General features: G+C 42.0%; 1 protein-coding gene across 1 annotated transcript; it reads right to left on the minus strand.

Annotated features, from left to right (window-relative positions):
* Positions 1 to 26,788, minus strand: ngfrb (nerve growth factor receptor b). Its single transcript, XM_035613157.2, has 6 exons — positions 26,460 to 26,788; positions 21,733 to 21,874; positions 15,667 to 16,023; positions 5,917 to 6,151; positions 4,625 to 4,785; positions 1 to 3,623 (listed from the first exon to the last, which is right to left on the minus strand). The coding sequence occupies exons 1-6, from the start codon at positions 26,511 to 26,513 to the stop codon at positions 3,280 to 3,282; spliced, it is 1,293 nt and encodes a 430-aa protein (XP_035469050.1). The 5' UTR covers positions 26,514 to 26,788; the 3' UTR covers positions 1 to 3,279.
* Positions 26,789 to 26,814: the final 26 nt, after the last annotated feature.

A 26,814-nucleotide genomic window follows, 5' to 3' on the forward strand; every position in this document is an offset into this window, starting at 1 on the left:
TGGATTTAAGAGCTTTATTAGTGGTTTGACTGCTTGTCCTGCCGTAGGAATTTAGCAAATTCACATTAAGTATAGTACAATATATGTATCAGTATACAAGGAACATTCAGTATTTCTCACATCTGTACAATTCAGTCCTGGTACACTGCCATTCAGTCTTGTCACTATGAGCTGCAGTACTTTTAAAAAGGGCTTTTAAAAAGAAATGATCTTCCAAAGACAGTCTTTTATTACCCCCTTCTCCAACCTCCCGCCACAATCATCTGCATGATTCTTTGTTACTGTCAAGTGCAATATTGTGACATGTTCACTTTCAGTTGGGTTTTATTGTACAAGAAATTCAATATTTGTCTGTTGTTATTAAATTAAATCTCTAATATCTATCACACAAACTGAAAAATGTCCAAGGAAAAGGCTCTATCTTCCTCCCCAGTTTCCGACAACAGGACAAAGACAGTGTAGTGTTGACTAAGCTACATCCGGACAAAGGGTCGTCAGAGTGAAGGATGATATTGACCCAACACTAAATTATGTTTCCCTTCCTATGCCTATTAAGGCCAATAATATTCATTAACCAGAGCAAAAAAAAATTCACTGCGGTGCATCTGATATACTTAGAAGTGTTTCAAATTTGCGATTCCCTACTCATGTCCAGTCTTCCTGACACGTGACCTTAATACCCCTGATGGAAAATAATTTGCTAATTAGAATAACTCACAAGGTACCTTCATTTTGCGCTTCCTTTAAAACTAGTTAATTTAATAACTAGTTAATAAAAAGTTATTTACAAGTTCAAAAGAAAACATCAAATAAAGAAGATATACTTACAAAAACAGTTGAAAACAAAAAAATGTACAACACCAGCAGACACCTGAAATGGTTCCCAGGCACTTGCGATGCAAAACAGACGTAGATAATTACACATTTAAGTGCTACGATTTAGGACGAAACGAAAAACATTGTATGATTTAAAAGTGTTATTTGGGAATTAAAAATACAATGAGCCTTATAGAGTAGTCAGAATACCTTCATTTAAAGTAACACTACAACATGAAGATGAGTATGTGAGTGGTTAGTAACAACAATGTACAATCTGTACCCGAGAGTAGCAGATGAAGTTGGTGATAAAGGATGTTTAGCGAAGTAATATTAAATTATTATTTGCTCCTTCACATGTTCCCTAAACATAACAACAAGGGGGGAAAGTAGGTCCTTGGGATCGGCAGCACAATAGTTACATCAACATAATGAAAACGTTGAAGTATGCTTCTAACATTTAAGCTAAATGGGTACAACACACTGTCAAAAGCTCATAATGCCAAGACGAGAGCAAGGTGTGCTTAGAGATTAACAAGCTGATTAATACAAATGCAGATTCCTGGGTTTCACCTTTATGTTTAGTGATCCAAGAATTTTTTCTGCCTCCCCTTGATCTGAATTCATTCCACTTCCTTTGACTTGTGTCTCTGCTGACTTGTCTTTCATCCAGAGGCCATTGATGCAAACAATGAGGAAACAAGACACCCGTCTTCTTCTTTTCTCTCTCTCTCATTTACCTGTTTGAAGGATTGTCAGTCGCTAGAATCACTGCTTTGGATGAACACACAGTTTCCTCTTGAACAATTATACAATTGTTCAATTAATTGTAGAATGTGGACTATTAAGTATAGTATTGATGTAACACAAGTGTTCAAGATACCCTGAGAAATGAGGCAAAACCCTGAAATCTTTGCTATGAATCCTGGTCACTTTGTACTATATGTGCATCTGTTTTGTGCACTAGTTGCTAGTTTCTGCATGCTATTTACTGTTAATGCAGCATGTCACCACCTATAGCACACATTGCAAATTATGCTGTTTTCAGATTTATCTTTAAGACACAGAGTTACCTTATATTTCCTAATAATAGTGAGATAAAACAGTCTATGGTCCCTTCATGAGAGTGCTTGATACAGTATATGGCAGGATCTGGATTTTTCTGTGTATTCTGTATTAAGTAAGAGTGGAGATACATACACGATCTGTGTGTTTGTACAGTACATGCATGCGTGGTTACATATTGTGGGATTTATGTGTTTACTCTACTCTACATACTCCGTATGTATGTACAAAATGTGTAAGCCTCTATCTGGTGTGCACACTTTTCTTTTTATCTACGCACAGTTTACATGGTGGTATTGAGTGACTTGAGTTTTAAGTACCACGTCCTTCCAATTCCTGGGTCAGTATGAAGGAGTCTTCGGAGGTTGCTCCTGTGTTAAGAAGATAGGCCTGAGCACTGGAGTCTCATGTTGCTTCAGTCAATGACCTGCCCCACGGACCACCAGGTTGCCAAAGTCCAGCCAGCAGCTCTTATATAACTTGCTGGGGGAAAAGAAATTCTGCAGAATTCACTTATTACAAAGCCAAAGTTGAAATTAATTCCACGTGTGCTGCACCTCCATGCCTCGAATCTAACATGAAGTATTCAAAATTAGAGTACGTAGGTGGACTTGGCTTTCGTTTTTCCTGAAGAGGAACAGGCTTATTTGAAGCATTTCCTCAGATTGTCATATTTGCAAAGATCCAGATACTCTGTGGTATGCAGGCCTCATCCGGTAGCAGTAACAGGCGCAAGCCATTTGTCAACTTAAATTCGAAAAGCCTAACATGGCATGTAAGTAATGTTGCTAGTCAGGTATGGTCTGGAGACGTTTACTCCTCTTTGGTAGCATAGATTTGAAAAGTAACATTTAGAGGTACAACACTGGCTTATGAAGGCTATAAGTAAGGGCCACACGGACTATTCTTGTTCCATAGTGAAGCATATAGATGCAGAGGATCAGGAACCAGATATCCACATTAATTGTCAGTTGTCGGTCAACTGCTGCTCCATGGTTAATAAAGTGAGATAGAACTGTCGTCTGAATATCAAATAGTGCGGCAGGTGGATATTCCAGGTTCAGAATGGAATGATTACCGACGATTCCCTTCCTTGTGTGGATTTGATAACATTTTTTAGAATGACTTATTATAGGCACATCCTGACAGGTAACAGAAAAGGTATTGTTTCTTTTGCATTCATTTGACTGAGTACATTAATATGACCTCAGTTCCTGTCCGATTTCAGGCCTCCTAATACTGGACTAAAGATGACACGATTCACGGAATTAGATCATCACCATGAGTGCTGGCAATGTGATGGAGAAGCTAAAAGCGGCTCTAGCATGAATAATCTGGATTGAGAGAGGCCAGGGAAGAATATTCAGGTTAAGGTTCGGTTGCTTCGCTCCCAGTCAATCACACCACAGAAGTGGCGGTCGGCTTTTCAGCACTCGGGCTGAGCACCAAACTCTGGGCAATGTCGTCACGGTTGATCTTGCGCAGTGCAGTGCACAGCGCGTCGATGCTGGCGCAGTCCTTGCTCGCCCAGTCAGACAGGAGTGCGCGGACAGGATGCTCCTCCTGCCGGAAGGTCGCAATCCGCTCCTCCTCGTATCCCAGGAGGCCCGCCAGGTTGCACCAGTCGCTGTCGTCCATGTGGTTGCAGTTGTCCCCTTCACTGCCCGCGAACAGCAGCTTTTCCACTTTCTCCCTGGTGTGAAGAGGAAGGAGCAAACAGGGCTCTTCGTCCATGGTGACAACTGCAGAGGGAAAAGAACAAGTCCATGTCGGTTCATTATTTGAATTCCATGATTAATTTGTAGTAAATTGAAATTGAATTTCCCTGGTGTTCAGATAATAGCCACATGTCCCTGTTCTCTACGACAGCCTAAGATAGCAACTTTAGAATTCAACTTGCATCCTATTTATGAGCTTTTCCTCTGGCTCTAAATACTAGTGATAAAAAGGTTAACACTTCCTGCAGCAGCAGCAGCAGCGCTGGAATGTTTGAGTGCATAAAAGAAGCACTGGTTAGATTCTCTGCTTGACAGGTTCCATTCATACGTCATTTTAGAAACTGCCAGATATTTTAGCCTTAGCCCCACTGTCTGATTGTCAGGTCAATAGCAATGATTGTTTAGCAAAAAAATATGACACGTCCCACAGATGACAACATTACAAATATGGACAGAAAGTTGGCGTCTGAGTTTTTATCCTGCTGCTACACCACTTTTTTTTTTCTTCTTTACCATTATCTTTGCAAACATGTGGATTTAAAAGTCCTAAATTCTCTGAAACTGGTTTTTCAGGGCAGGACTGGAAACTCCTGCAAACGAGCTGTCAAAAAACACAAACATCATAGCTCTGTCAGTGTTATAACCCTTGTTTGCTGATCTGCTACTGTAAGTCTGAAATGTCGTACTCAAGGTGGAGTTGGTGAAGCCAACAGATGGTTCATTCCTGAGGGGAAATTCTTTTCTTTGACACGGTGGGACAGCTTAGGGTGCAGCCTTCAGTTCACAGAAATACAACTACATAACAAGCAACACCCATAATTCCGGTCTGCTATCAATCAGACTTATTTGTGGATTAGAAAAAAACTCATTACCAGAAAATAGTTCAATGCCAGATAGGCACTTGACTTATATTCTGAAATGTGCTCACGCCCAATTTGAGTACAGCAGATTGATAAATGATGGCTGTTGTATTTCTTGGCACGAAGGGAGGGGCCTCCGTGGAGGTGAGAGTGCCAGTGCGTTACCTGTCTGTGCCTGAGTCTGGCCCTGCTGCTCCTGCAGACTCTGGGTGTCCACAGAAATGCCACTGTCGCTGTGCAGCTTCTCCCCCTCAGGGGATGGCGTCTGGTTCTGGTTGGCTGTGCAGTTGTTGGCTCCTTGCTTGTTCTGCTTACAGCTGTTCCACCTAAATGAAAATAAGTCAAAAGGGGACCAAATGTCAAGTCAGTAAAAAGAAAAAGAAGAAGCAGGAAATTCAACAACATTGCTTGTACAGTATGTGTTTGTGAAAATCTTAAATTGACAGAGATGATGATTAAGTTTGATCAAAACAACATGTAATCCAGCTGTACCAACCTGATCAGTGCTGTGAATACATTTAGTTGAGTACAGTACCTATTCTAACCTGCAGCTATGAACACAACACTAACACAGTGGGACACAGACTAGTTAAAAAAAAAAACTTGATTTTTTTTTGAAGGCTTCTTTTGATTATCCCGCATTATTAGCAATACTGAGTATGTGTCCCAAAAAATCACACATTCAAATGAGAGAGGTGAAAGAGGTCAAGCATCCTCTTCACACTTTACAAAGTAGCGTAGTTTAAGCTAAATGGTTGAAACGCTGCTGTCGGCTTCACTGTTTGCCCAACTGTGTTCTGATCTGTCTTGAGGCTTCTGTGTTTCAATGTGTATACTTGCCACACAACGCAGTCGAATGAACATATTGTACATTCAATATTTAAGCGGGTCGACAGCGGGTTGCCTGTGCAGACAAGAGGAGCACGGGCTCTTCAAGTGAAAAGGAGAGTAAAGAGACCATATTGTGACCCAGTGCACCCAGGCAGCAGATGATTTCATTAAATATGAAACTGCGGAAATTCAAACTCTGATTGTGTTTTGTTGTCCATGTGCATTTGTAATGAGAACAACATTCTTCCCTTCAACTACTGAATGTCACATTTTTTTCAGGAAATGGACAGTAAGCAGAGGAGACCAGTAGACAGGGAAACGGGGGCAAAGAATGATCCAAGAGGGTTGAGTGCTTTTAACATCACAATCATAATTTTGTTCGCACTTGTAGCTTGCCGAAAAAAGACCTTTAATGAGTAAATTTGCACAAGCCCCTTCATCAGAAGTTGAAGAAGAACTAAAAGAGGTTAAAAAAACCATCTTTCAACCTGCAAATTGTTCTTTTGAAACACTGCCATGCTTGGTTCTGGCCACTACTTTGGGTGGTCAGCTACCAGCATCCAGTTTGCATCATTTTGTTTACTGTCTGCTTTAAATTTAGTTTTTCTGCTCTTTTCCGTCCTCACTTCTTGAAGATGACGAAGGCCACAATTCCGACCACGACAGCTGCGAGGATGGAGCAGTAGATGGGGATGAGCTTGTCGTTCAGACCCTGGTAGATCCGCTCCTGGGAATCGCCATTAGTGGTGGTGGTGGTGGTCCTGTCGGTTGGGCCCTCTGGTGGAGGCTCATCTGGAAAGTTGTCATAGGTGGGCATGGATTCTCCGATAAAGGTGGTGGGAGACACCGAAGAGAATGGAACTGCGAAGGACAAATATTCATGGAGGGGAAAAATATACGAGTTTCTCATTAAAATAACAGGCATTTACTGTACATTAACAGACATACACATAGTGAGTTAATCCAACAATCACGGTTGTTTTGGCCACTGGAAGCTATAAACACAACACAATGGCAAACTTGTTAGAAAATAGGGTTTTTTTATGCATTCAGCAGACAATGAGCTATATTAGCAGTCATTTACCGTCATCTTTCCATCCATCTAATGAATGTGATTCCAATATTTACTGGCTTTTTACCACTGTTTTGGTGTCCGCCAATTCCTACTGGAAATAGCCTGCCCTGTAGCAGTGTTTTCAGTAGCTAGCCTGTAACTGTGTCTTCAGCTTGGTGCTGGGCAAGTGTTCTTCCCCCCCCCCCCCCCCCCCCCCCGGAAAATAAATAAATATGTCTGCAAATATGACACTAAGACAGATACAGTAGACCAACTATCTTCAAGGTCCTATCACTGTTTTTGCTTCTGTACAGTGTAACCATAAATATTTCTAATGCTCCAAACACAGACAAAAATAAGCACACCCACACACACGTTACATATTGTACCACATCACTCTGTCATTTCTCCTCCTCCCCAGAGAGCCATAAACGAGGGTAAAAGCAAGTTTGTCTGTGTCCTGCCCACTTTCCTCCAACCATTATGGCGAGCGGACCTGTTTGCTCCTCACCGCGGATGCTGAAACACATCCTCGCCTGTCACTTACTTACCGTTACTCACATCATCAACAGAAAATCCTCCCGTTTGCTTCCAAGGCCTCTGAGAACCTCAAGGGAAGCCGCTGAGTGCAATGTGGCCATTTTACACTAATGAGTCAAAAAAAAGAAACCTTATTCAGATGGAAGCACACCGCTGCTGTGGGTCGTTTCTCACGCAGCGTGCGAGGATGTGATAAGTACTTGAAGGCTACAACAAAACACTGAACATCCTCTTAATTTAAAGTGCTAGACGTCCATCATTCTTAATCATTAACATGTACACCATTGATTTTCTTTGCTACAATATTGCCTCAAAATGTCGGTGGTGTCATATTAGACTGAAGGCTAAGTAATCTACGTTAATGTGCCAATTTTTATTTAACCTGTCATTATTAACTTTTCACAACTGTCAACACCAGCATGTTTGTCTTGCTGCTGATTTGTTTCCATTGGTCCTGGCCAGCTTTCCACTTTTGAATGCCTGTTCAGTGAAGCTTCCTTTTGCTGGGGTCACTTAACCACGTGATCCAATGGTTCAAGTGCAAGTCACTAGCTAAGGCCACAACACCCCTTCTCTTACATGCATAAAACAGACCAGACAGTTTGACCAGTTGCACTTTTAATTTGATTATTTTATGACTCCCTAATTCTTCCGCAACCTTTTAAAGACATTCAACGGGAGAATGTTTGTCTAGATGAAGAGAGTCACACATTGGTAGCAGATGGAAACATTCATTTGTTTTACCTTTGATGATTTTCTCAAAATTCAATGAAAGAATTCGCTCAACTTTTGGATTGGAACCTAGCTAAACTCAGCTTTGACTTGTATGGGGAACTCACTCAAATACAATTGCATTAGTGCACGTGATTGTATAAAGTATTTTGTGGAAGAAGATGGACCTGCTTGAAGGCAGATAAATCTCTCCATGTCACTCGAGCAAGTGTCAATTGGGGCAGGAGACTATAAGTTTGAACATGCAAATTGAAAAAAGTATGAAAGTAAAACAAGAAGTGAGCTTCACCAGAACTGTGCATCCTGCTCCTTATCTCTGCTTAAGGTTAGTGTGTCTCGAGGTTACTATCATAACACAATCAGTGCGATGTGTTAGGCAAAAATGTGTGAACGGAATGCCTTAGAAACACGAAATACAAACCAATAGGCTGCTTATTATGGTCTGAAACATATCAAATTCCTTTCCTTCCTCTTCACTATCCCAACATAGAGAAATGCACACACACACACACACACACACACACACACACACACACACACACACACACACACACACACACACACACACTCTCCCCGGCTGTCCTAACCCCCCATCAACAGAAACACACTCGAAATCAGACACCATTCATTGACAGGGATCTTCTTTGTCCGGCACAAAAGCCCCCTCCCCTTTTTTTTATCCTTCAATCCCATGTCTGTCCATTTTGCCTCTCGCTGCTCTTTTGCTCGCTCCCACCTGACGTTTTATTTTCTGTCAATCAGTCCAGATAAGACGCCGCTTTTTCTCCCAAACTCTACAAAATTTCTCTTTCAAAGCCCCCTCATTGAAAAGAAATACTGTATTTGTTTTCTAACCATCTCGGTGACGTCTTTTTATTCTTTTTGTTCATCATCCATCCATTTACTCCGTATATCTCTTCATCGTTACAGTGCTCTCCCTCCCTCCATAATTAACAGTTAAATCAGGCCCTAAGTGCCCAAAGTGCCTTTACTGAAACACTCACTCCGGCTCTCACATTGGATGGCCTGGCCTGAGAGGGGAGTGACCTCCTCCTGCTGAGCTCAGGCTTGTTTCCAGTGCAAACAGACCTCAGTGGTTAATAGACCAATGCTCAGAGACTTATCAGTGCAAGACATTAAAGTGTTTAGCTCAGCAATGAGTCCTTCTAATGTAGCCTTGGATGATGAGCCAATTGCAGAATATTTAAGAGGAACACCGTTAACCCGTAACGTCTATTTTACTCTAAATGAGACCACAATTTACAAAATGAACATCATGACGTATTGAACAAGATGTGAAACTAGCGATTGAGTCCATAAACTCGCCCAAACCACCTATAGAGGTGGTCAAGGATTCATTTGTGTTGTCAATCCACATACAACAACTTTGTGGGCAAGAGCAATAATTGCAAACCAGCTATGAAGCAGTCTTCTCTTCTGTCCTCAGCTATGGAAGACAAAATTACAGGTTCCTTCAACTGTCACTCCTCACAACAAACCATTCATTGCATTTATTGTTAAGCATTATTTGGTTGCTAGTGAAATTACTGTTATGTTACCTCCGGATTTGTCTGTAAATAATTCACTTGTGACTGGAAATCCAGGCACACAAAGTACTTGCCAGAAAATCAAATGAGTAATTACATAGAAAGAACTCGATCCCCCGTGTTCTTTCGTGAGTGTATCCAGTGGGACGGTGTGTATGTAATTTGTGATTAAAGTGTGTGTGTGTGTGGGGGGGGGGGGGGGGTTAGTCTGCAGCAGCCACACCTGAACTAAACACCTCATTCCAACCTCTTTCTTGCAACCAGCTGTTTTTACCAAAAGTAAAGGTGGGGCTTCCGACACAAGCGAGTTGTGTTTTTTTATTATATGTCATTACACCTGAGCACAGCAGAGACTGCTGCCAAGACCTGCTTAACAAAATCGTGAAATGTCGTGTACATGTTGTTACAACTTACACAAGTGACGGGATGAATGACGACGATCATTGAAGAAGGCTGATCTGTTTTTGACATTTCTGATATCTTTTGTTTCACCATTTTTCCACCCCTCCCTGAGGTCTCAGCTCGGCTCCTGCCTTACATGAACCGTCTCATTTTACTGCCCACATGCTCTGAACACACCCATGATTGTGTATGCATGTTGGTGGATTTGTATGGGATAAATGTGTGTGCACGCCTGCGTCTCTTGCTGTGTGTCTGTGTGTGTTTCTGTGTGTGTGTGTGTGTGTGTGTTCTGCGGCAGAAAGTGATCAGCACTCGTAGAGGTCAACCAGAGAAACCCGAGAGTGCAGAAGAGTAACTCCATCGCTTCTATCGACCAGACCACGTTCAAAGCATCTGTTCCCTCTCTCGTGCTTTCTCCATCTCTTTCTTCTGCAGCTCTGCTTTCCCCTTGCTGAGTACTACTCTCATTGTCATTTATGTTCTGTTCTACAATTCCGCTTTGGATTTCATTTCCACAACGATTATTAAAACATTTATTAAGATCAGCCACTCAACACAGTTTTCGAAAAACAACACAATTCAAATTTTCTGGAATCTGTCTGTAAAGAATTGTGACTCGCATAACTTGTAGATAACTACAAAACCAGCTTTCACCGGGCCAGATATCATGCTATAAACGAGACAGCGACGCAGAATTACACCAAATTCCTCTTTCATGCCAGAGTGCAGTAATTCAGCTTTAGGCAGCTATGACAGATAATACAATAAATATCGTTGAGAAGAAGGCTTGGCTTGGCAGAGACACAACTCCCCGACACATGCCGTAAATCATCACAAAGACAAAACCTTGACTCCCTAGACAGAAATTCTGGCAATGAATGAATGGCACGAGCGAAAGCGCAAGTGTTGTGGTCACCCTTGGACCAAAACGGCTCACTCATGCCAAATCCCCTCTAAAAATTTCCCCTGGAACCTCAAGGGGCAAATTCCAGAGGGATGGCAGGCGACTTCAGGAGACTGAGTCAGAGCCACAAGCGGTTGACTCTTGCTTGGCAGCAGAGAAAGAGACACAGTCGACTTTAACACTTCCTTTATCATGACAATGCTCACACTGTGTGGAGCAGGGAGAAAACGAGTTTAAGAGAGAAGGTCAGCTGTGTCCCTACAGCCCAAGTCAGTAGAGATGTAAGTCAGTAGATGAGTGGAGATCAAGCTATAGCCACACAATGAGTGACTGTGCAATACAAAGAAAGTGAATTGTTAAGTCAGTGTGGGGTTGAGGATCCGTCACAACTACTGATGTGGTAATGCTTTGGACGCAGGAAATCAGGAATGTCCATGGCATTTTGCCCTTTATCATTTTCCCCATTTGTGTACCGCTCTTTATCTGTCTGTCAAATTCTTGCTGGAACTGACTATTTGCAAAGACCCTCCAATTTATAGTGACTGTCTAATCACAGCAGAGCAACCATTACTAGGTATTGGCAAGCATGTTCCAGCTATGTGCATCGGGCTCTTGTAAAAGCATGGTGCCCTCAAGCACACATTTATGACCCTTTTTAAAGGATTCAGTTTTTAAAGTGAGTAATTTTTAGTTAATTAGTTTTCAAGCAATTAAAGAAAATGTTCTCCACCTCATTCGCTCCCATCTTCAGCATTTTCTCTTTGTATCCCTTCATGTTTTACCTTCCTTATTCCTTCTGTCTGGATCTACTTGAACAGGTCTGGCCCTGAGTGCTAAACATGGGGCTAGTTAGCAGATTACACTTTCTGATTTCTAGAGGGCAGCCTGTCAATCGTTAAGGTCAACCAAACTCAGGAAGGAAACAGCTCCCTCCTCCTACTCACCTCCCCATTCAATAACCAAATGCACTTGGCCCAATCAACCAACCCCCCTCCTCCTCACCTCCCGTTTCCTCTCTTCCCCACCAATTCGACCTTCATGCTTCCAAATGCTGTCTCAGATCTATAATGTTCAATAAGTCATCTTGTTGATTTTGATCTGTGTGTAGAAGCAGGAATATCCATACCCGTCTCCATACATAGCTTTGTGTGTGTGCTCTGTGACTCAAGCGCAAGTCATCCTTTAAACTACGAGGGTTGTTTCTTTGTGGCCCATGGTAGAAGGTGATGAGTTATACAGTTCTTGTAACATGCACACATAGTTCGCCTCTTGGAGTAAATATGCAGGAAGTTTGATGTCAATAACTTTTGTGGTATTTCTGTTTCGGTTAACTGAAAATTGCAAGTCTTTCAGCACTGTCTGAGAATCTGTCCACCTTAGAAACTAAACATCATCAGCCTTCTGCAATCATCCAGCTGCCATCTAGGACTGTGGATCTGAAATCATCAAACACCTGATTTGGCACCCTCAGACTAAAACCTCTTCCCCAAGATACAGAGGGAGCTCAGTGGTTGCCAGTGATGATGACTTCTTCTTGTTGTGGAGAATTTTCTGGAGGTCCAAAAACACCAGATACTACAAAGAATGGATCTGTATGCCCCATGACCATTGGACTGTGGGTTAATATAGGAGGGGACTATGTTGGAAAATACATATGCTAGGTGTTCTGAAATGTTCTGCTTCCACCTTAGGTCATGAACTTCAATCACCCTAGCATGTATATGCATTTATTATATAATTGCATGTCTCCTGCAAACCAAAACCTTTTGCCCCTCCTGCCACATGATCAGAAGGCCAGGATTGGGCGGTAGGTCAGCCCACGTATGTGCAGTCAATCGTTCGTACAATCTCAAGGAGGAACAAGTTGATGGAGTCTTGTTTCCCACTGTAGCCTCGAGGACCCATGACCTCAAGCTAGTAAGAACAGGCAGTGACTCTCAGTGATGCTCATTCAACTCTACCCATGGTATGAAATGGCCTTGTCACAGTGTCTAATCATGGCTGTCCACTCCTATTCATAATTATTCTCAAATTATCTCATTCTGGGCTCAGCAGGAATAACAATTAAACCTGTTAATAACAGATACCACTACAGCATTGTTTTACAAAAATAATTACAAAGAAGAAGGTTTTGATCTACTCCACTTGTCCCACTGTCGTTTTGATTCCTGAAAGGGTTGCAGGGATTATGCCATGTTGTCCAATGCGCCTTTACACTTTACACAAGAAGAGACCCCCTCCACATACAAGCCTCCCATGACCTCCAACCTCTGACCTTCTTTGCCAGCCTTCAGAAGAGTGGAAGTCATATCACACTTCATATAGATACGCATCTTGCCTTCAGGACCTCAACTCTGTGGGTCTAGCCAAACAAAGTCTGGTCAGTATATGCATATCTGTTCAGTGTGTTAGAGAGAGATGAAGAGTGAGGTTTCTTTTTTGTAAGGCTCAAAACAAACCACTGATCCCTTTGGAAGTGTGGGAGGAAATTGGATTTAGATTTTATAGATTTTTATCAGCTGAGCTTGTATCCACATTGAGGGGTACGAAATCATCACAAGGGAAAATTCACCAATTGCCTCAACTCAAATAAGCCTACATTATAAAAACAGCAAATCCAACTGTTTCTCTAAAGATAAGCAACAGTATAGTCATGGTGATATACTCGTCCTTCCTTCCGTCTTCAGTTAAAATATGCCATGTTATGAATTGTCTTTTCAAGCGCAGTGGTCTTCTGTGGGTTCCTCTCTATCTGTCCACCCGCCTGAGTGTGTTTAGCCTTCAGGGCTGTGTCGCCTGACTCCACAACACTAATGGATATGGACGTCTGGCAGCACAAGAGATTTGTAAGTGCTGATAACGCTTCGGTAAAAAGATTACATTAGAAATAAAGAGCACATGATTGAATTAGTGCAAGGAATAAGATATGATGATGAAGCCCATACACAATGACTGTGAGCCATCATGCCTGAAAACACAGCAAAGTCACATTAATTATGACGTACACTGTCTTAGTTATCTACGAGATGATTTTGTGTTTGTGTTCTTGTTCCTTATATTTTGATTTTGGATGAATCATCTCTGCATCCACTACGCTTCTCTCTGTGACCAAAAGTTGAATCGAGCTGCATTAAAGCATCATCCTCAATGGAAGATGTTAATTTACAGCAGACGGTATCTCTCTGCAATACATGTTGTCTCCGTTTCTGGTTATCAAATAACCTTTTCAGCATGTGGTATTTTCCCGTTTCTGGCAGAGAGACCAAACTGATATCAAGCCTTCACCTGCATCCAAGTAAGACAACAAACAAGGTCGTCCCCAAATTTTTACTGGTAATGTGATTACTTCACAACCTTCAAACTATAAGCCCTAAGACTACTTAGAGAAAAAAAATAATCACATTACTGTAATGCATTGCAAAGGCATGTGTACACTATACTTACAATACTTTGACCAAAAAGGAGGACGGGAAAAAAACGAGAATGTGGACCTGAAGAGGCTGGGAAGACGCAATGCAATTTATTTTTTGTCTGTTTAGCAGCAAAGCTCATTTTTATTTGTAAAACAGCACAGTTTCGATAAAGATGACAAAAGACTACTTGTGAAATGTTACACTCATAATATAAAAACAAGTTCACTACAGTTTATAACGGATCCCTTGATGTCAGTCATGTGGGGAATCGGACTTATTCTTAAGACAACCAACCAAAGTTTCCGATATACCGAAGATCATCAAAGATCATCAAACAGACTTTCATCACACCCCCTCTAAACCTGAACATCAAACCACAGTTTATCTGGCAGTAATTTGGCCTAATTCTAGGATTAAAATCTGATTTAGGCGGGGCATTGTCTGCTCAGGGTGAGAAGCATTCTCACCAGATCCTGAGACTAAAGGCTTTAAAATAGCACAAATCCTCTAGTGTAAAATGTTCAAACCCAAGGAAACACACAGAGTACTCGCAAAGATATGTCATAGACATATCTACATGAGTTTCACGATCTGTTTTACTCATTACTGGTCCCTTCAAGTAGCCCCATGGGCTAAACTGCAATCCCTCACAGGCCAAACGGGATCATGGGAGAGGCACAAAAGACTCCCTTTAGCCTGAGACTCACTCTGGCTTCACCACTGTGATAACAACGTCCTTCAAACCACTGCCCCAACAGACTGCATGGCTGATCAACAGACTCCTTTCATTGTCATTTCACATAAGCGTTGATTTAATCTGTGAGGCATCAGTTCATTGGAATGAGCAGTGACTTTAGTCATAAGGAATTTGTGATTTGGAGTGTGATACCCACAGGGTGCAATGATATAAAAGAAATTCAGAGCCCTGTTCAGAGATATGACCTCCCTCTAAACCCTCAACATAGAAAGAGAGAGGTCTTTGTATCTTCGGATGGGATGAGTCAGTGAAGACAGTGAGACAACCTTTGGCATGGCATTTAGGTCGATGAGCCAACAATGTGTATAGTGTCGCACGGAGATGGTCGGATTATGTCCCTGACAATCTGGATGCCCAGTGTGTCGTACTGTCCATACAGTGCTGCACAGAGAACGTGCTCACATTGAATCCGTGATGACCCATCATTCCGTTTTAATGGCTCTGCAAAGAAGTTCATGGTAAACTTGCCCACTGTTTGGATAGGGTCATCCCACAACCATTAAAATAGCACAAATTGTTGAAAAATGTGTCTCTGAACAAGTGGATTAATTGTCTTGTTAATAGAGTTGGTCAGTTTATGAAAAATTAAATTCATTTCTTTTTAGCCAAAAGTAAAACATTTCACCATCTCATCTCATGAATGTCTGACTGATCTCTAATTCTCAGCGTTTAAAAATTCTGAACTTAATAACCTATCATACGAGGGACAGTTCACCAGAATTACCAAAAACCTTTTAGATAATATTTTTTCAGATTTATCTAAGAGACACCCACCTCTGAGTTTTCTGTTGTCACCTCAATATAATGAAGGAACTTATCGAACATACTTGAACACATCACTTTGCTTTCTTGCCAAGAGTTAGCCGAAAAGATCAATACCACGCACATAAATATGAAGCTAAATGCCAGTAGCTAGTCTGGCTCTGTCCAAAGCTAGTGCATCCAAGTCACATGTGCTCTAAATTAAATGTGTGAATAGCACACATACAAGTACACACCATGAGCCTCCGTTCCCCAATCGTCTTACCTTGACAAACTGTATCACTGACAGGCGTGCAGGCCTCTAACACCTCTACGTCATCACAGGTGGTGCAGGGGATGCAGGGGTCTCGAGAACTTTCCTGGTCCGAGTATGTGTCCACGAGGCACAGTTCACATATAGTGTCGTGGTCCTGCTCACAGCTGAGCAGCATGCCATGGCCCTCGGGGCATTTGGTGCAGGGCTCACACCGCTGGGACAACACGTTCAGGTAGTAGCCGTAGTTGCACACACAGGTGGCGTCGTTGGCGTCTGTGCAGGGTGTCTCCATGCGGAGGAGACCTGTGCACTGTGTGCAGGTCTGACATTTCTCCGTGTGACTGAAGTTTTCTGAGAAGGTTTCACCTGAAAGAGAAAGGAAGAGAAGCGTTATTGAACCTCTACATGGCGGCTGATTTCCATTTTTCGAAAGAGCGTTGAGCGTTACAGGTAAGAAGAAAAGAGTACGAATGGCAGAGGGTCAACAGGCCATAAAAGAAAGAGACAGGATGGAAAGGTACAAAGCAGCTCAGTTTCCAAAGGGTTTCGTACATGACATTGGTTTAACTCGACCAGAAACTCAACTCATAACACTAGTTTCTTCTGTGCGTTGGTTACTATGTTTGACAGTTAGTTTGGTGCAGGAATTAAATTGTTTTTGTAACTTAGCTGGTGGGAGACAGTGTGATTGCTGGTTTGTATTTAGATGATACATGAGATGAAGGCACCGCCGTCATGTGATAATTAGCACGTGTGGGCACAGAGGCAGCTGCTGCGATAGTTTCACTTTAACAAGTTATATCCTGTTTAAACATGTAAAATAGGTATGTAATATTTTTCTAGATCAATCTAAGGCACCATACAAACATATATGTTAATTCAAAGAGTAGAATTGGTTTGCGTTCTTATTTGTCAAATTGAGTTTAAGCTTTCCAAAGTCCTACGGCGTGGGAAATATTCAGGAATTTTAGGGTCACTTCCTCTGTTGGACATAGATACATAGAGGTCACTTTGGACAGAAAAGCCAAAATATACAAAAATAAATATATATCTATATAGATATATACATATATAGACAGCATATAGACAGCAACGATTTCTTTAAATTCAATTATTTTAGCGCAATGACTGAAAAACAGTTTTCAGTCTATTTTTTAAGAATATATATATGACGAACTTACACACATCATGTATGTTTCATAAATTGTTTGTATACCTGCAAGATTTCCTAGGACAGATATATCTGCAGAGGACGCAATCAATACTTCATGTTTTATGGAATTGTATTTCAGCTGGATAGAGAACTGGGAAACACTAAATTATGCAACAGAGCCATTTGTAAGAGCAGCATGTGTGTGTGTGTGTGTGTGTGTGTGTGTGAGAAAGAGACCGAGAAAGAGAGATGAGGGATAGACAGTGAATGCATGTCCTCAAAATCTCCATCATACATATAAATTGTTATTAATTGTAATTAATTGATTAGACAATTGAGAGAAAAGCAATCTGCAACTAATATTAAATTCTCTGATAACGATTTTTGTGAAATATTCTCTTGTTCCAGCTCCTCACTTGTGAAGATTTGCCACTTTTCTTTGTTGTACATTTATAACAAACTCAACTCGACAACCGTATATTAAGAGCTCTTAAAGCAGCTGCATGCTCCAGAGCTCCTTCATCTCTTCCAGATCCTTAGTCGTCCTGTCACCGGTTTGAATCGGTGTATATGTGTAAAGGTGCAGGAGATTCCTTCTCTGAACTTCTGTGGCAATATTGATTCATCGTTTGATTATTTTCTGAATTAATTGTTAAGTCGATATGATGTCATAAAGAGAGTAAAATGGCCATTACAATTTTCTAAAGCCAAAGGTTATGTCTTTCTCATTTTGTCCAAACCTGAAGATATTCAATATCTTATCATAGATGACAAAGGAAATCAACAAATGAGCCAAATTTGAGAAGCTGGAACCAGAACATTTCGGAATTTGGCTTAAAAACATTAAATCTCCTTGAACCTATTAATTCTTTTATTTCAGCGCTACACAAAACCCAATGAAATGAAAAAAAACGAAACTAAACTGTGTTTGGCAGGAGACCGGATGGTTTTGGCATTGCAGTCCCCATGGAGACCCTTTCTTCTGCTCAGTGTCTCACAGCATATCAAGTTTTCGGTCTGCGTCACCAGCCCACCAACCGAGGCGAACGCTCTCATGATGCCGAGATTAAAACAGAGATGAGGAAATGGATAGACACTGAGACTGAGAGACAGATGGACAAATTAAAAGAAATCAGAGACTGTCATTTGAGAAGACGAATCCATCTGTGCAAATCTGTCTTCAACTGCTGGTGTCAAATGCGGGACCTTCACATTTTTTGTTTAATTATGTGTCTTTAGAAGTGGACAATCGTGCATGGACATGTTAGTGTCCAGTCATTTACTGTTACCCCCCCCCCCCCCCACCCCCCACCCCATTATCTCCTTCCTTCAAACAGACTCACTCACACTCAGACTGCCCTCAACCCCCACTCCCCATGAAGGCTCTCAGAGCCATTATCATAATGTCATGCATCAATAATGCAAGTCAATACATTAATAACACTGGCCTGCAGGGTTGTGGGGTGGATGAGGGAGGAGGGGGCACCGGCCAGACGGCCTTTTCCTGGCTCAGCATATCATATCATGACAGTACTTTCGCCTCTGGTCTAACATTCAATCCTGTGCTTTGTTTTCAACGCCCATAAAAGGACTCCTGGGTTTATCCACCCTGCAGAGTGAGCAGAGAGTGATGTGTGCACTGTGTGCATGCGTGGGAGATTTCTGTGTGTGTGTGTGTGTGTGTGTGTGTGTATCGTCCTGGACATGTTTGTACGTGTGTGTATGTGTGTAAGGATGAGCAATTAGCTGCTGGTTGAGAAGTTTGCCTTGTTTCCACTCCAGCTGTACTTGCTCTGTTTCATCTCCACTCATCTGTTCATTCATCCCAACTCCTCCGTGTGTTTCGGCTGGCCGTCCTTTTTAGCACATTAACCAGGACCCTGTTGACTATTCACTGTTAACAAAGACAGGCTGTTCCTTATAAATGGATGCTTGTGCACAATAGACGAGGTACTAGAAAAAACACATGTAAAGACATATGATGGTTGGGAGTTGATTAGGAAAAGGGGTTGTGAAAATGTTGCTGAAACAATAGTTTGGGGTAAAAAAAAAAAAGTGAGAAATTAAAATCTCCTGTGCGGTTGTCAAGCTTTCTCTCACATTGTAGTTTTTTTTTAAATTTCTAAACAAAAAAAGAAACTTCTCATTTTTATTATGACAAGTTGGCTCATAACTCTATCTCCAGCTGACTCTTAGATATGTTTCTAGATAACTATGCCAAAAAAGTATTAACGGTATTAAATATGCACAGGGGTATAGGGCTACATACATGATATAAAATGCTGACGATTGAGGATAAAGTTGCATGTCCCTGCGGGCAAAAAAAATGCCATTTCTTCACCAGCTGATAATCCATGAAGACACCGAAATAAAAATGTAAACTGCTTCAATGTAAAATTCCAAAGTTTGACTTACCCGTTGTGCCTAGTTACGGCTGCAAAGCTATGACAGGACCATCACTGTTTCAGGGCGGGCATTAGTGGATCGTTAACTCTGAGGTAGGAGACTATACCCACAACCCACCGATGGCTGAGACTTCAAAACATGTTGTTGTTTAAACACGTCTGCACAGTTGAGCTCTATCGGCCTGCATTAAAGACGCTGATCAATATTTCATGCTTTCTTAAAATATCATTGTGATGTTATCTGTTTCTGATGAAGAGTAATCTGCTTTACATTACTGTTTTTTCCATCAGTGTCTAAAGAGCCTGTTTGACCTCTTGGATGTTTTGAGAGCCTGTCTCTGTTTGTTCATGTCTGAGCAGAATACACAGTGTGAGAGTGAAAGGCATCACCCTGAACACCTCTACACTGTGCAAAGTCATTTTGATGAGTGGTCTGGGGTTTTATGTTTATATACAAGCACATTTATAAAAGCATACATCAGTCCAAAGAAGAGCCACAAAACTGCAAGTAAATCATTTTCTCCATGTCCACATTCTCTCTGACTTCTCTCATGACCTGTGGAGTCTGAATCATTTTCTGACAGTGGGCCTCCCTGGCTCATGGCTTGCCATCCTTCACTGACCCAAGGAGGTTTACAACTACTTTCTGGCACGGGCGCAGGATCGTCAGGGATTTCATACATGCAGGCAGCATGGAAAACTCTGGGAACCTTGAAGGAACTGGCTCAGGACCAACCCCGGCCTCTGCAGGCTAAAGCTGACCTTTGATCCCACATGATAGTGACTAAAACAAACAAAACGTTACATGTTAACTTGTTGTCCCTGCACCATTCAGAAATGTACCTCATGCAGAATACCTTAAAAAGTCATTTTGATTGCTTCAGCCACCAGTTGTGTTTAATCAAAGCCCACGCTTCTTAGAGACATAACAAATTGTCTAATGCTCTAAATATCTTCCAATACATTTTTTTTCCCCCTGCAACAACAATTGGAACTGGTCCCATTATTGTATCCTCTCAACATCGCTGTCCTCACAAAGTCTTTCACTCCAACACTTCTTCTCTCCCTACATGGTTAGGGCCAAGAGAAGGGCAGTAACACTGGAGCACAGTTAACTCTGGCATCTAGTTTACTTGCTCACATGCAGCTGAATCTGCATAAGGCTTTACAGTAAGTCTACATTACAGTCTTTCCTAGCAATGTATCAGCCACCGACACGTGACAAAGCTGTTAGATAGTAATGATAATGTCGGGCTTAAACTGCTTCAAATTCAAATTGATGTTGAGGACTATTGTGATGAGTAATCTAAAAATCTGTGGCGACTACTACAGACAGTTAGTCAGTCAGTCCACCACTGGTCTATATGGTTGCAAGCAATAATTAGATGGATTGCAATGACCTTTAATATTGATATCCATGGTCCCAAGTTTTTATCCAGCGCCTCCAGCAGGTCAAATTTTTCACTTATCCAATTGGGACAAAATTTGGTTCCAACATAAGAAAGTTCCCAGACAATGTGTCCTCATGACTGTGGTCCCTGACTTTACCTCCATTGCACTGACAAGTTGACATTTTGGGTTCAAAATGTCTCAACAACTGCTGGGAAGATTGCCGTAAAATTTGGTACACCAATTCATATCATAAAAATACAGCCATGTATTTTTATTTAGCATTATTCATGTATTCTCCCGCAAAAGATGGTTAAGATATTTACAGCTGTAGTTAGTGCTCATTAGCAGATATTAGCTTACTAATATTTACTATGAGGTGTTTTAACACTGTCATTGTGAACATGTTAGCATTTTGACAGAGCCACTAGCATGGCTGTAAATTATTAGTCTGGTTCATGTTTTTGACATAGTTGATTTTACTTGATTTAATATCTATTCATGTTGTAGCGAACTGAGTAAAAGTGGGATTAATGATGTCCAATGATGTCGATTTACCACCAATATATTCTACTAGACAAGAGGAAGAGCTATATCATATTTAATAAAACTATTAATGTCATATTAAAATCATTTCCAGATTTATTAACTGTTTAATAGGCCAACAGCATGACATTGGGTCTTAATTTAACCTATGCAGAAACCTTGCTGTGATTTACACCCCTGCATCGGTACTGTGATTCATACAGTCCACAAAAATTCAATTTAAACCATGTGTCTTCTTCGGGGACAGTAAGTACAATTGAGGATTTGTATGAGGAGGTCGTAATTTACAGAGAGAACATCAGAGTGGCAGAACTGGAACGTTTTTGTGTCAAATGAAACACTAAATCACTTTCACAGGTCATTGGAGCCAGAGCAGTGAATGCGTGACATGGTGTGTGGTGTGATGTGTGTGTGCGTTTATGTGTCTGTCATTATGGCACTTGAAAAACACAGTTCTTACATTGACGTTCGACTGCACACACGCTTTTGTGTACTTCTGCATGGATGTCTTTGCATTCGTGTTCGTTACTAATTGCGTGTGTGTACATGACATTCATACAGCTGCTTTTTTGTGTTACTCACTGTCAAGGCAAGGCGAGCAGACAGTCTGCGTGACTCCACATGGTCTGACGACACCCTCTCCGGGCTGACATTGCTCGCAGCATTCCCCACTGGTTGTATACTGTTCCGAGAAACAATCCTCTTTATTGGCCAGAGCCCCAACCTGTTGAACACAAGAGAGACCGGTCAAAGTGGCACAAGCAAAAGAAGGATGACATTCAGCACCATCCATAAGCCTAATGGTGCATTAAACACACAGAGATGACTAACTTTTGTCTACAGAGAACTGAACATTATGGTCTTAATCAAAGCCACCTTTAGCATTGTGCAATGAGAGCAGCTCAAACGATCAGTGTTATTTCTTCATTAAATCATTTCTAGAGACCAGAAAGACCTAAAAACATCCAGTACTTCACAAGAAAAAGCATTAGAAAGAAAGACCAAATAAAAAACACCCTGTGAAGCCAATCTTTTCCCTTTCTCATTGCTTTAATCATCCTACGTCCACTTAGATTTATTTTGGAACCACTAAACCAGTGGTTCCCAGCCCCGGGTCAGGACCCTGCAAGGGGCTACAAGATAAATCGGAGGGGCTGTGAGATGATTACTGGGATAAGAAAGAAGGAAATGTAGATTTCGTCAGGACAAAATTCTCGACTTTCCCAAGTTCTTTCTCTTCTGTCCGTTCTTCTGTTCTTGTGTAATACCAAAGAGAATTTTCTTATAAGCCAGCTAAAAGTATTCCAATCAATCTAAGGAAGAAAAATCACCGTGACTGAAATGCTCCCAACCCACACACACATGGGACTTTTAAAGGCTCACAAGCCAAAACATTTGGAAACCACTGATCTCATCCACAACTTTAACCTGACCCTGTAAGATTAACCTCAGCCATAATCTAACAGTAATTCTACGACTGCAACCAATATGTGCTTTATTTTAGCACAAGCTACGTCAAAGGTCGCAGATGCATTAATAAAGATGAAAAACAATCACACACCGAGATCAGGTAAAGCTGGATTACATTGTCTCTGCATTCTTCAAACAGTAACCTGTTGAGTGCTTTATCTTAGCCGCTGACAGGCGGAGATTTTTGTGCGTGCCTCTACACACGCATGCGTAAATGTGTGTGTAGAGGCAGTTTTCAGGACCATCCTGAAAAACTTGAGACATTTAAGTTTACTTGGCAATTCTATCTTCTTCGCATCTTTGACATGCCAGGTCTTTTCATTTTCTACACACCTTGATCTCCAAAGCAAACTCTGAGAAAAGCAGCAATTTCCCTCTGACACAGAGCCAGAGTCTGTCTTTTGTTCTCTCCAGATACAGATGAGGAATGATTGTTTAGTTTTTTTCACTTATGGGGTTAGGATGTTCTTCTCTTGGTGCGCAGGGGGCAAAAGAAAACTGTTTCTTGGTTTTGTCTTCATCTTCATAAAAACCGAGAGGAATGAAACTTTAAAGTGTCTTCAAACACACTCAGGAATGACACATGTGCGTCACTGAATTGGCACATTTTTTTTGCCAGCTGAAATGTTGAGTGAGAATGACCCACATGCTTTTTAACGACAAATTGATGGTGTTTGTGTGTGTGTGTGTGTGTGTGTGTGTGTGTGTGAGTGTGAGTATGTGTGTGCTTATTTTGTTAGCATTGAGGTGGTAGGCTCGACATAAAATCGCCAAGGTTCAGGTGTGTGTGGAATGCTGCTGACAAGGGAGAGGTCTACAAAAACATCAAGTGTCCCCTTGGGCACCTCTGAGTCAGCTTTGTGTGTGTGTGTGTGTGTGTGTGTGTGTGTGTGTGTGCGAGCGTGTGTGCGTGCGTGTGTGTGGACATATCTCCCGCATGGCCTGGATGGTGTCACGGCCCATTCACCTTCAAGTTTCTGGTATTCAATTATTTATGCCGTCTATGTTCAAGAATGTATCTTTGGCTTTGTGGGGAAACTTTAAATGATTCATGAAACATGCCTGATAATATCTGAACATTTTGCCGTTTTCTGAATTCAGGCAGACGTTTGGGAAACAATGGAAATTTACATTAGTAACCTCAAGCTGCTAATTTTTGAAAGAAAACAAAACATTCCTGTCACCCTGTAGTAATGGTAGTCTTTAAATATTTATGAATGAATCATCCTATGTTGTCATGGGATCTTTGGTCTTACCAAACCCCCAAAGAAAATGCACATTCATATATCTTTCTCTTCGTCTTCGCCCCAGCACACTCGCTACCTCACATCGACCGTTTGTAACAAGCATTCATTTACTGAATTGTGTCATCCCTCTCCTGCTTCTAAAGAAGTGTCTCTTTCTGTACTGTACACACCTATCAGCACACATACGTTTGCACAAATTTATAACAGCAACCTCACATGTGAACAAACCTGTTCCAAAATATCTGACTGACACTTTTGAAACGTCTCCAACTCTCCAAGCGTTTGCCTTCTACTTATTTTCTCTCTGACCCCACTCTAGCTCCGGGTGTGGGTGCAACACCGAAATGTCTCGGAGCCCGAAAACTGAGATTAAAGTGCATCCCTAATGAGTGCTAAATTGTGCATACAGATGAATTAGATGGTAATGTGATTTGGAAAACTAGATCCTGGAATGAAAGTGAAGGATGTGCAGCACTTAGCAAGTTGGAGCTTGACTTTTCCTGTATTTGGTTTTTAGATGGGAGTTTGAGGGTTCCACTCTTCAACTTTCGTCAGCTGATCTCCCGACAGCTATGGCAAGAGGCAAGTTGATCACTCACTCGAAGCAACAAGCACTCACAAATGCGTGTGCAGAAGCATCTGGACACATAACTTCGGAGCTTCGACCAATCTTACTAATGCTCTGGTCAATTTTCAGTTGGATGCACTTAACCTCTGGACCTCAGCTGTCAGCGCTTGTTAGAGTTCCTCTGTACCGGCCTTGCAATAGGGTGGGCCCAATTTCAATCCAGGCACGGATCTGGAACTGCCACGGGAACACTGGTGGCAATGACATTAGAGCTAATATCTTCCGAAACAACACTGACTCGTCATCCCTTATGAAGTGAGAGGAAGAGAAAGACAGAAACAGAAGACGTGATGTGAGTGTGAGGGGAAGGGGCGAGGACCAGTGTGTGTGGGTGGGGGGCGGGGGCTACTGTATCAATATTGCATGTGCTGAGCCAGCAGAGGATGCATACCCATCAGTGGGAGCAGCTGTCACGTATCAGTGATGCAGCCAGTCCCTAAAACCAGGACCTTGACAAGCCCGCAACCTTTACTGACCATGTCCTGTCAGATAGAAGACGCTGGCAAAATGTATTTCCTTAATGGGCCTTCATGCTCTCAAGGGAATTCGAGAGAAGTCAGGGAGGTTTTATGACCTCCGGTGGCTCCGCAGAGTTTTCATGTACCCACTCAAGATTTCTGCTGTTGATTTCTGCTCCTTCTCGGCCAGATCTTCTCCGGAGTCTCACAAACTTCAAGACATAACAAAAATCAGTTGAGTAAAAATCGTCTATGTTAACACATTTATCAGGGAGCTTGTCCACAGAGGCCACTGTGACATTGTTATTGTCCTGCTGTCTGTGGAGCCACATGTAACTGAGACGGGTGGAACTACAGATCCAGCAACTGGAGCTATAGAGTAACAAGTCGAATGGCTGCTGTGCACATCCGCTCAGGACAGGTGCAAGGACACGGACTCTTACTTTGTGAGACATAAAAGATTTCTGAGGGATGATGTTCAAGTACTATCCCATCAAAAGGCAGAGGCGCCGCTTGCCAGCAGGCAAGGCAGGCAACTGCTTGGGGCCCCCCGAGGGCTGACAAACTTGATAACCACAGCAGTGACAATGCGCAAAGTTTGCAATGACAGTAGGAGACCCCCCCCCCCCACCCCCCCCCCCTGCGGGGGCCCCACCTGACTCTACTGACTCCTGTTGCAAGTGATGTAAAACAAACTTAATGCCAACAAATGCCACTCCAAAAAATGAAGAGGAGTTACCCTTCTGGAGGGGAAAAACGAAAGAAGAAAAAATAGGAAGAGGATAAAAAAAACAATACAGTGGTAAATTGAACAGATTATAATGATTAAATATAATACTACATAACTAAATGCTGCTAGTCTAGCCTTAACTGTGGAGGAGAGACACTTGATTCACATTATTTCTTTTGTTTACTGTGATGTTTGGTGAGTGTATTTAAATGTATTTTTTCATGTCTGTGGAGTAGGCCTGTGGTTTTATGAAACTGAAATCTTCATTGCGCTGTAAATGTAAAAACCTTAGTAGCCATGGTGCAGGCTCCAGCACACACGTTTCATCATCTGTATTGGAACTATGTTAAATGACATTTGTCCCTGAAATGTAAATATTAAACAATGAATAGTTTTTTTAATCTATAGATTATTTATTACATAAGGGTGATTAACGCTGGTTCGAGGGCCCCCCTTTGATTTTTTTTTTTTGCCTGGGGTCCCAACATACTTTAGAATCGCCTCTGTCAAAAGGACACGAGAGATATGAAATATAAACTGCCACAAAGTACGATATGGTTAATAATTTATTCAAGTGTCCTGTCAAAAAAAGTGATGGGCGCTGAAGGCTGAGAGGAGGGGGGGAATACACGTTTGATAACCCCCCTTCCTTCCTGTGGCGATGTGGACGCGCGCAATTGCGCAGGTGTCGCCGCAGAGCGAGGCAGGGATTTACCCTAATAAAAGTTCATGGCAAACACTTAACCCACACTTTGATTATGTAAGAGGCTACTCACCACTCCGAGGAACACTGCTATGAAAGCTGAATTCATCCTGTAACTCCTAAGCATCTTCCCGGAAGGGCGAACGGCTGGATGCGACGCAGGAGGATGCGGCTCTAGTGACTCCGACGCGGAGTAAACATCGCTGCGTCTTTCTTTGCGTGATAAAAGAAACCGTCCAGGTAACTCTTCGCTACCAGGCGTGGATCGCAGCAGGAGACCCCTCAGTCCATGAGCTCCGGCCGCGGACAGAATCCAGTCAGTGAGTGAACTCGCTGAGACTGGTCCATTGGATGTTCGCCTCTGTGCGCTTCCCCTGGGCTCCTATGACAGAAGCGCTCAGCTCGACGGTGTCAGGGAAGGAGCCGTC

The sequence above is a fragment of the Scophthalmus maximus genome, chromosome 16 (genome assembly GCF_022379125.1).
Source record: "Scophthalmus maximus strain ysfricsl-2021 chromosome 16, ASM2237912v1, whole genome shotgun sequence".
In the NCBI taxonomy this organism is placed as follows: Eukaryota; Metazoa; Chordata; class Actinopteri; order Pleuronectiformes; family Scophthalmidae; genus Scophthalmus; species Scophthalmus maximus.

Excerpts from the sequence above, each read along its gene's own strand:
- ngfrb (XM_035613157.2), bottom strand. The coding sequence starts at position 26,513 with ATGCTTAGGAGTTACAGGATGAATTCAGCTTTCATAGCAGTGTTCCTC. Across the intron at positions 21,875-26,459 it reads TAGCAGTGTTCCTCGGAGTG|GTTGGGGCTCTGGCCAATAA; the intron begins GTGAGTAGCCTC and ends TGTGTTCAACAG. Across the intron at positions 6,152-15,666 it reads CAGTGATACAGTTTGTCAAG|TTCCATTCTCTTCGGTGTCT; the intron begins GTAAGACGATTG and ends TGTCCTTCGCAG.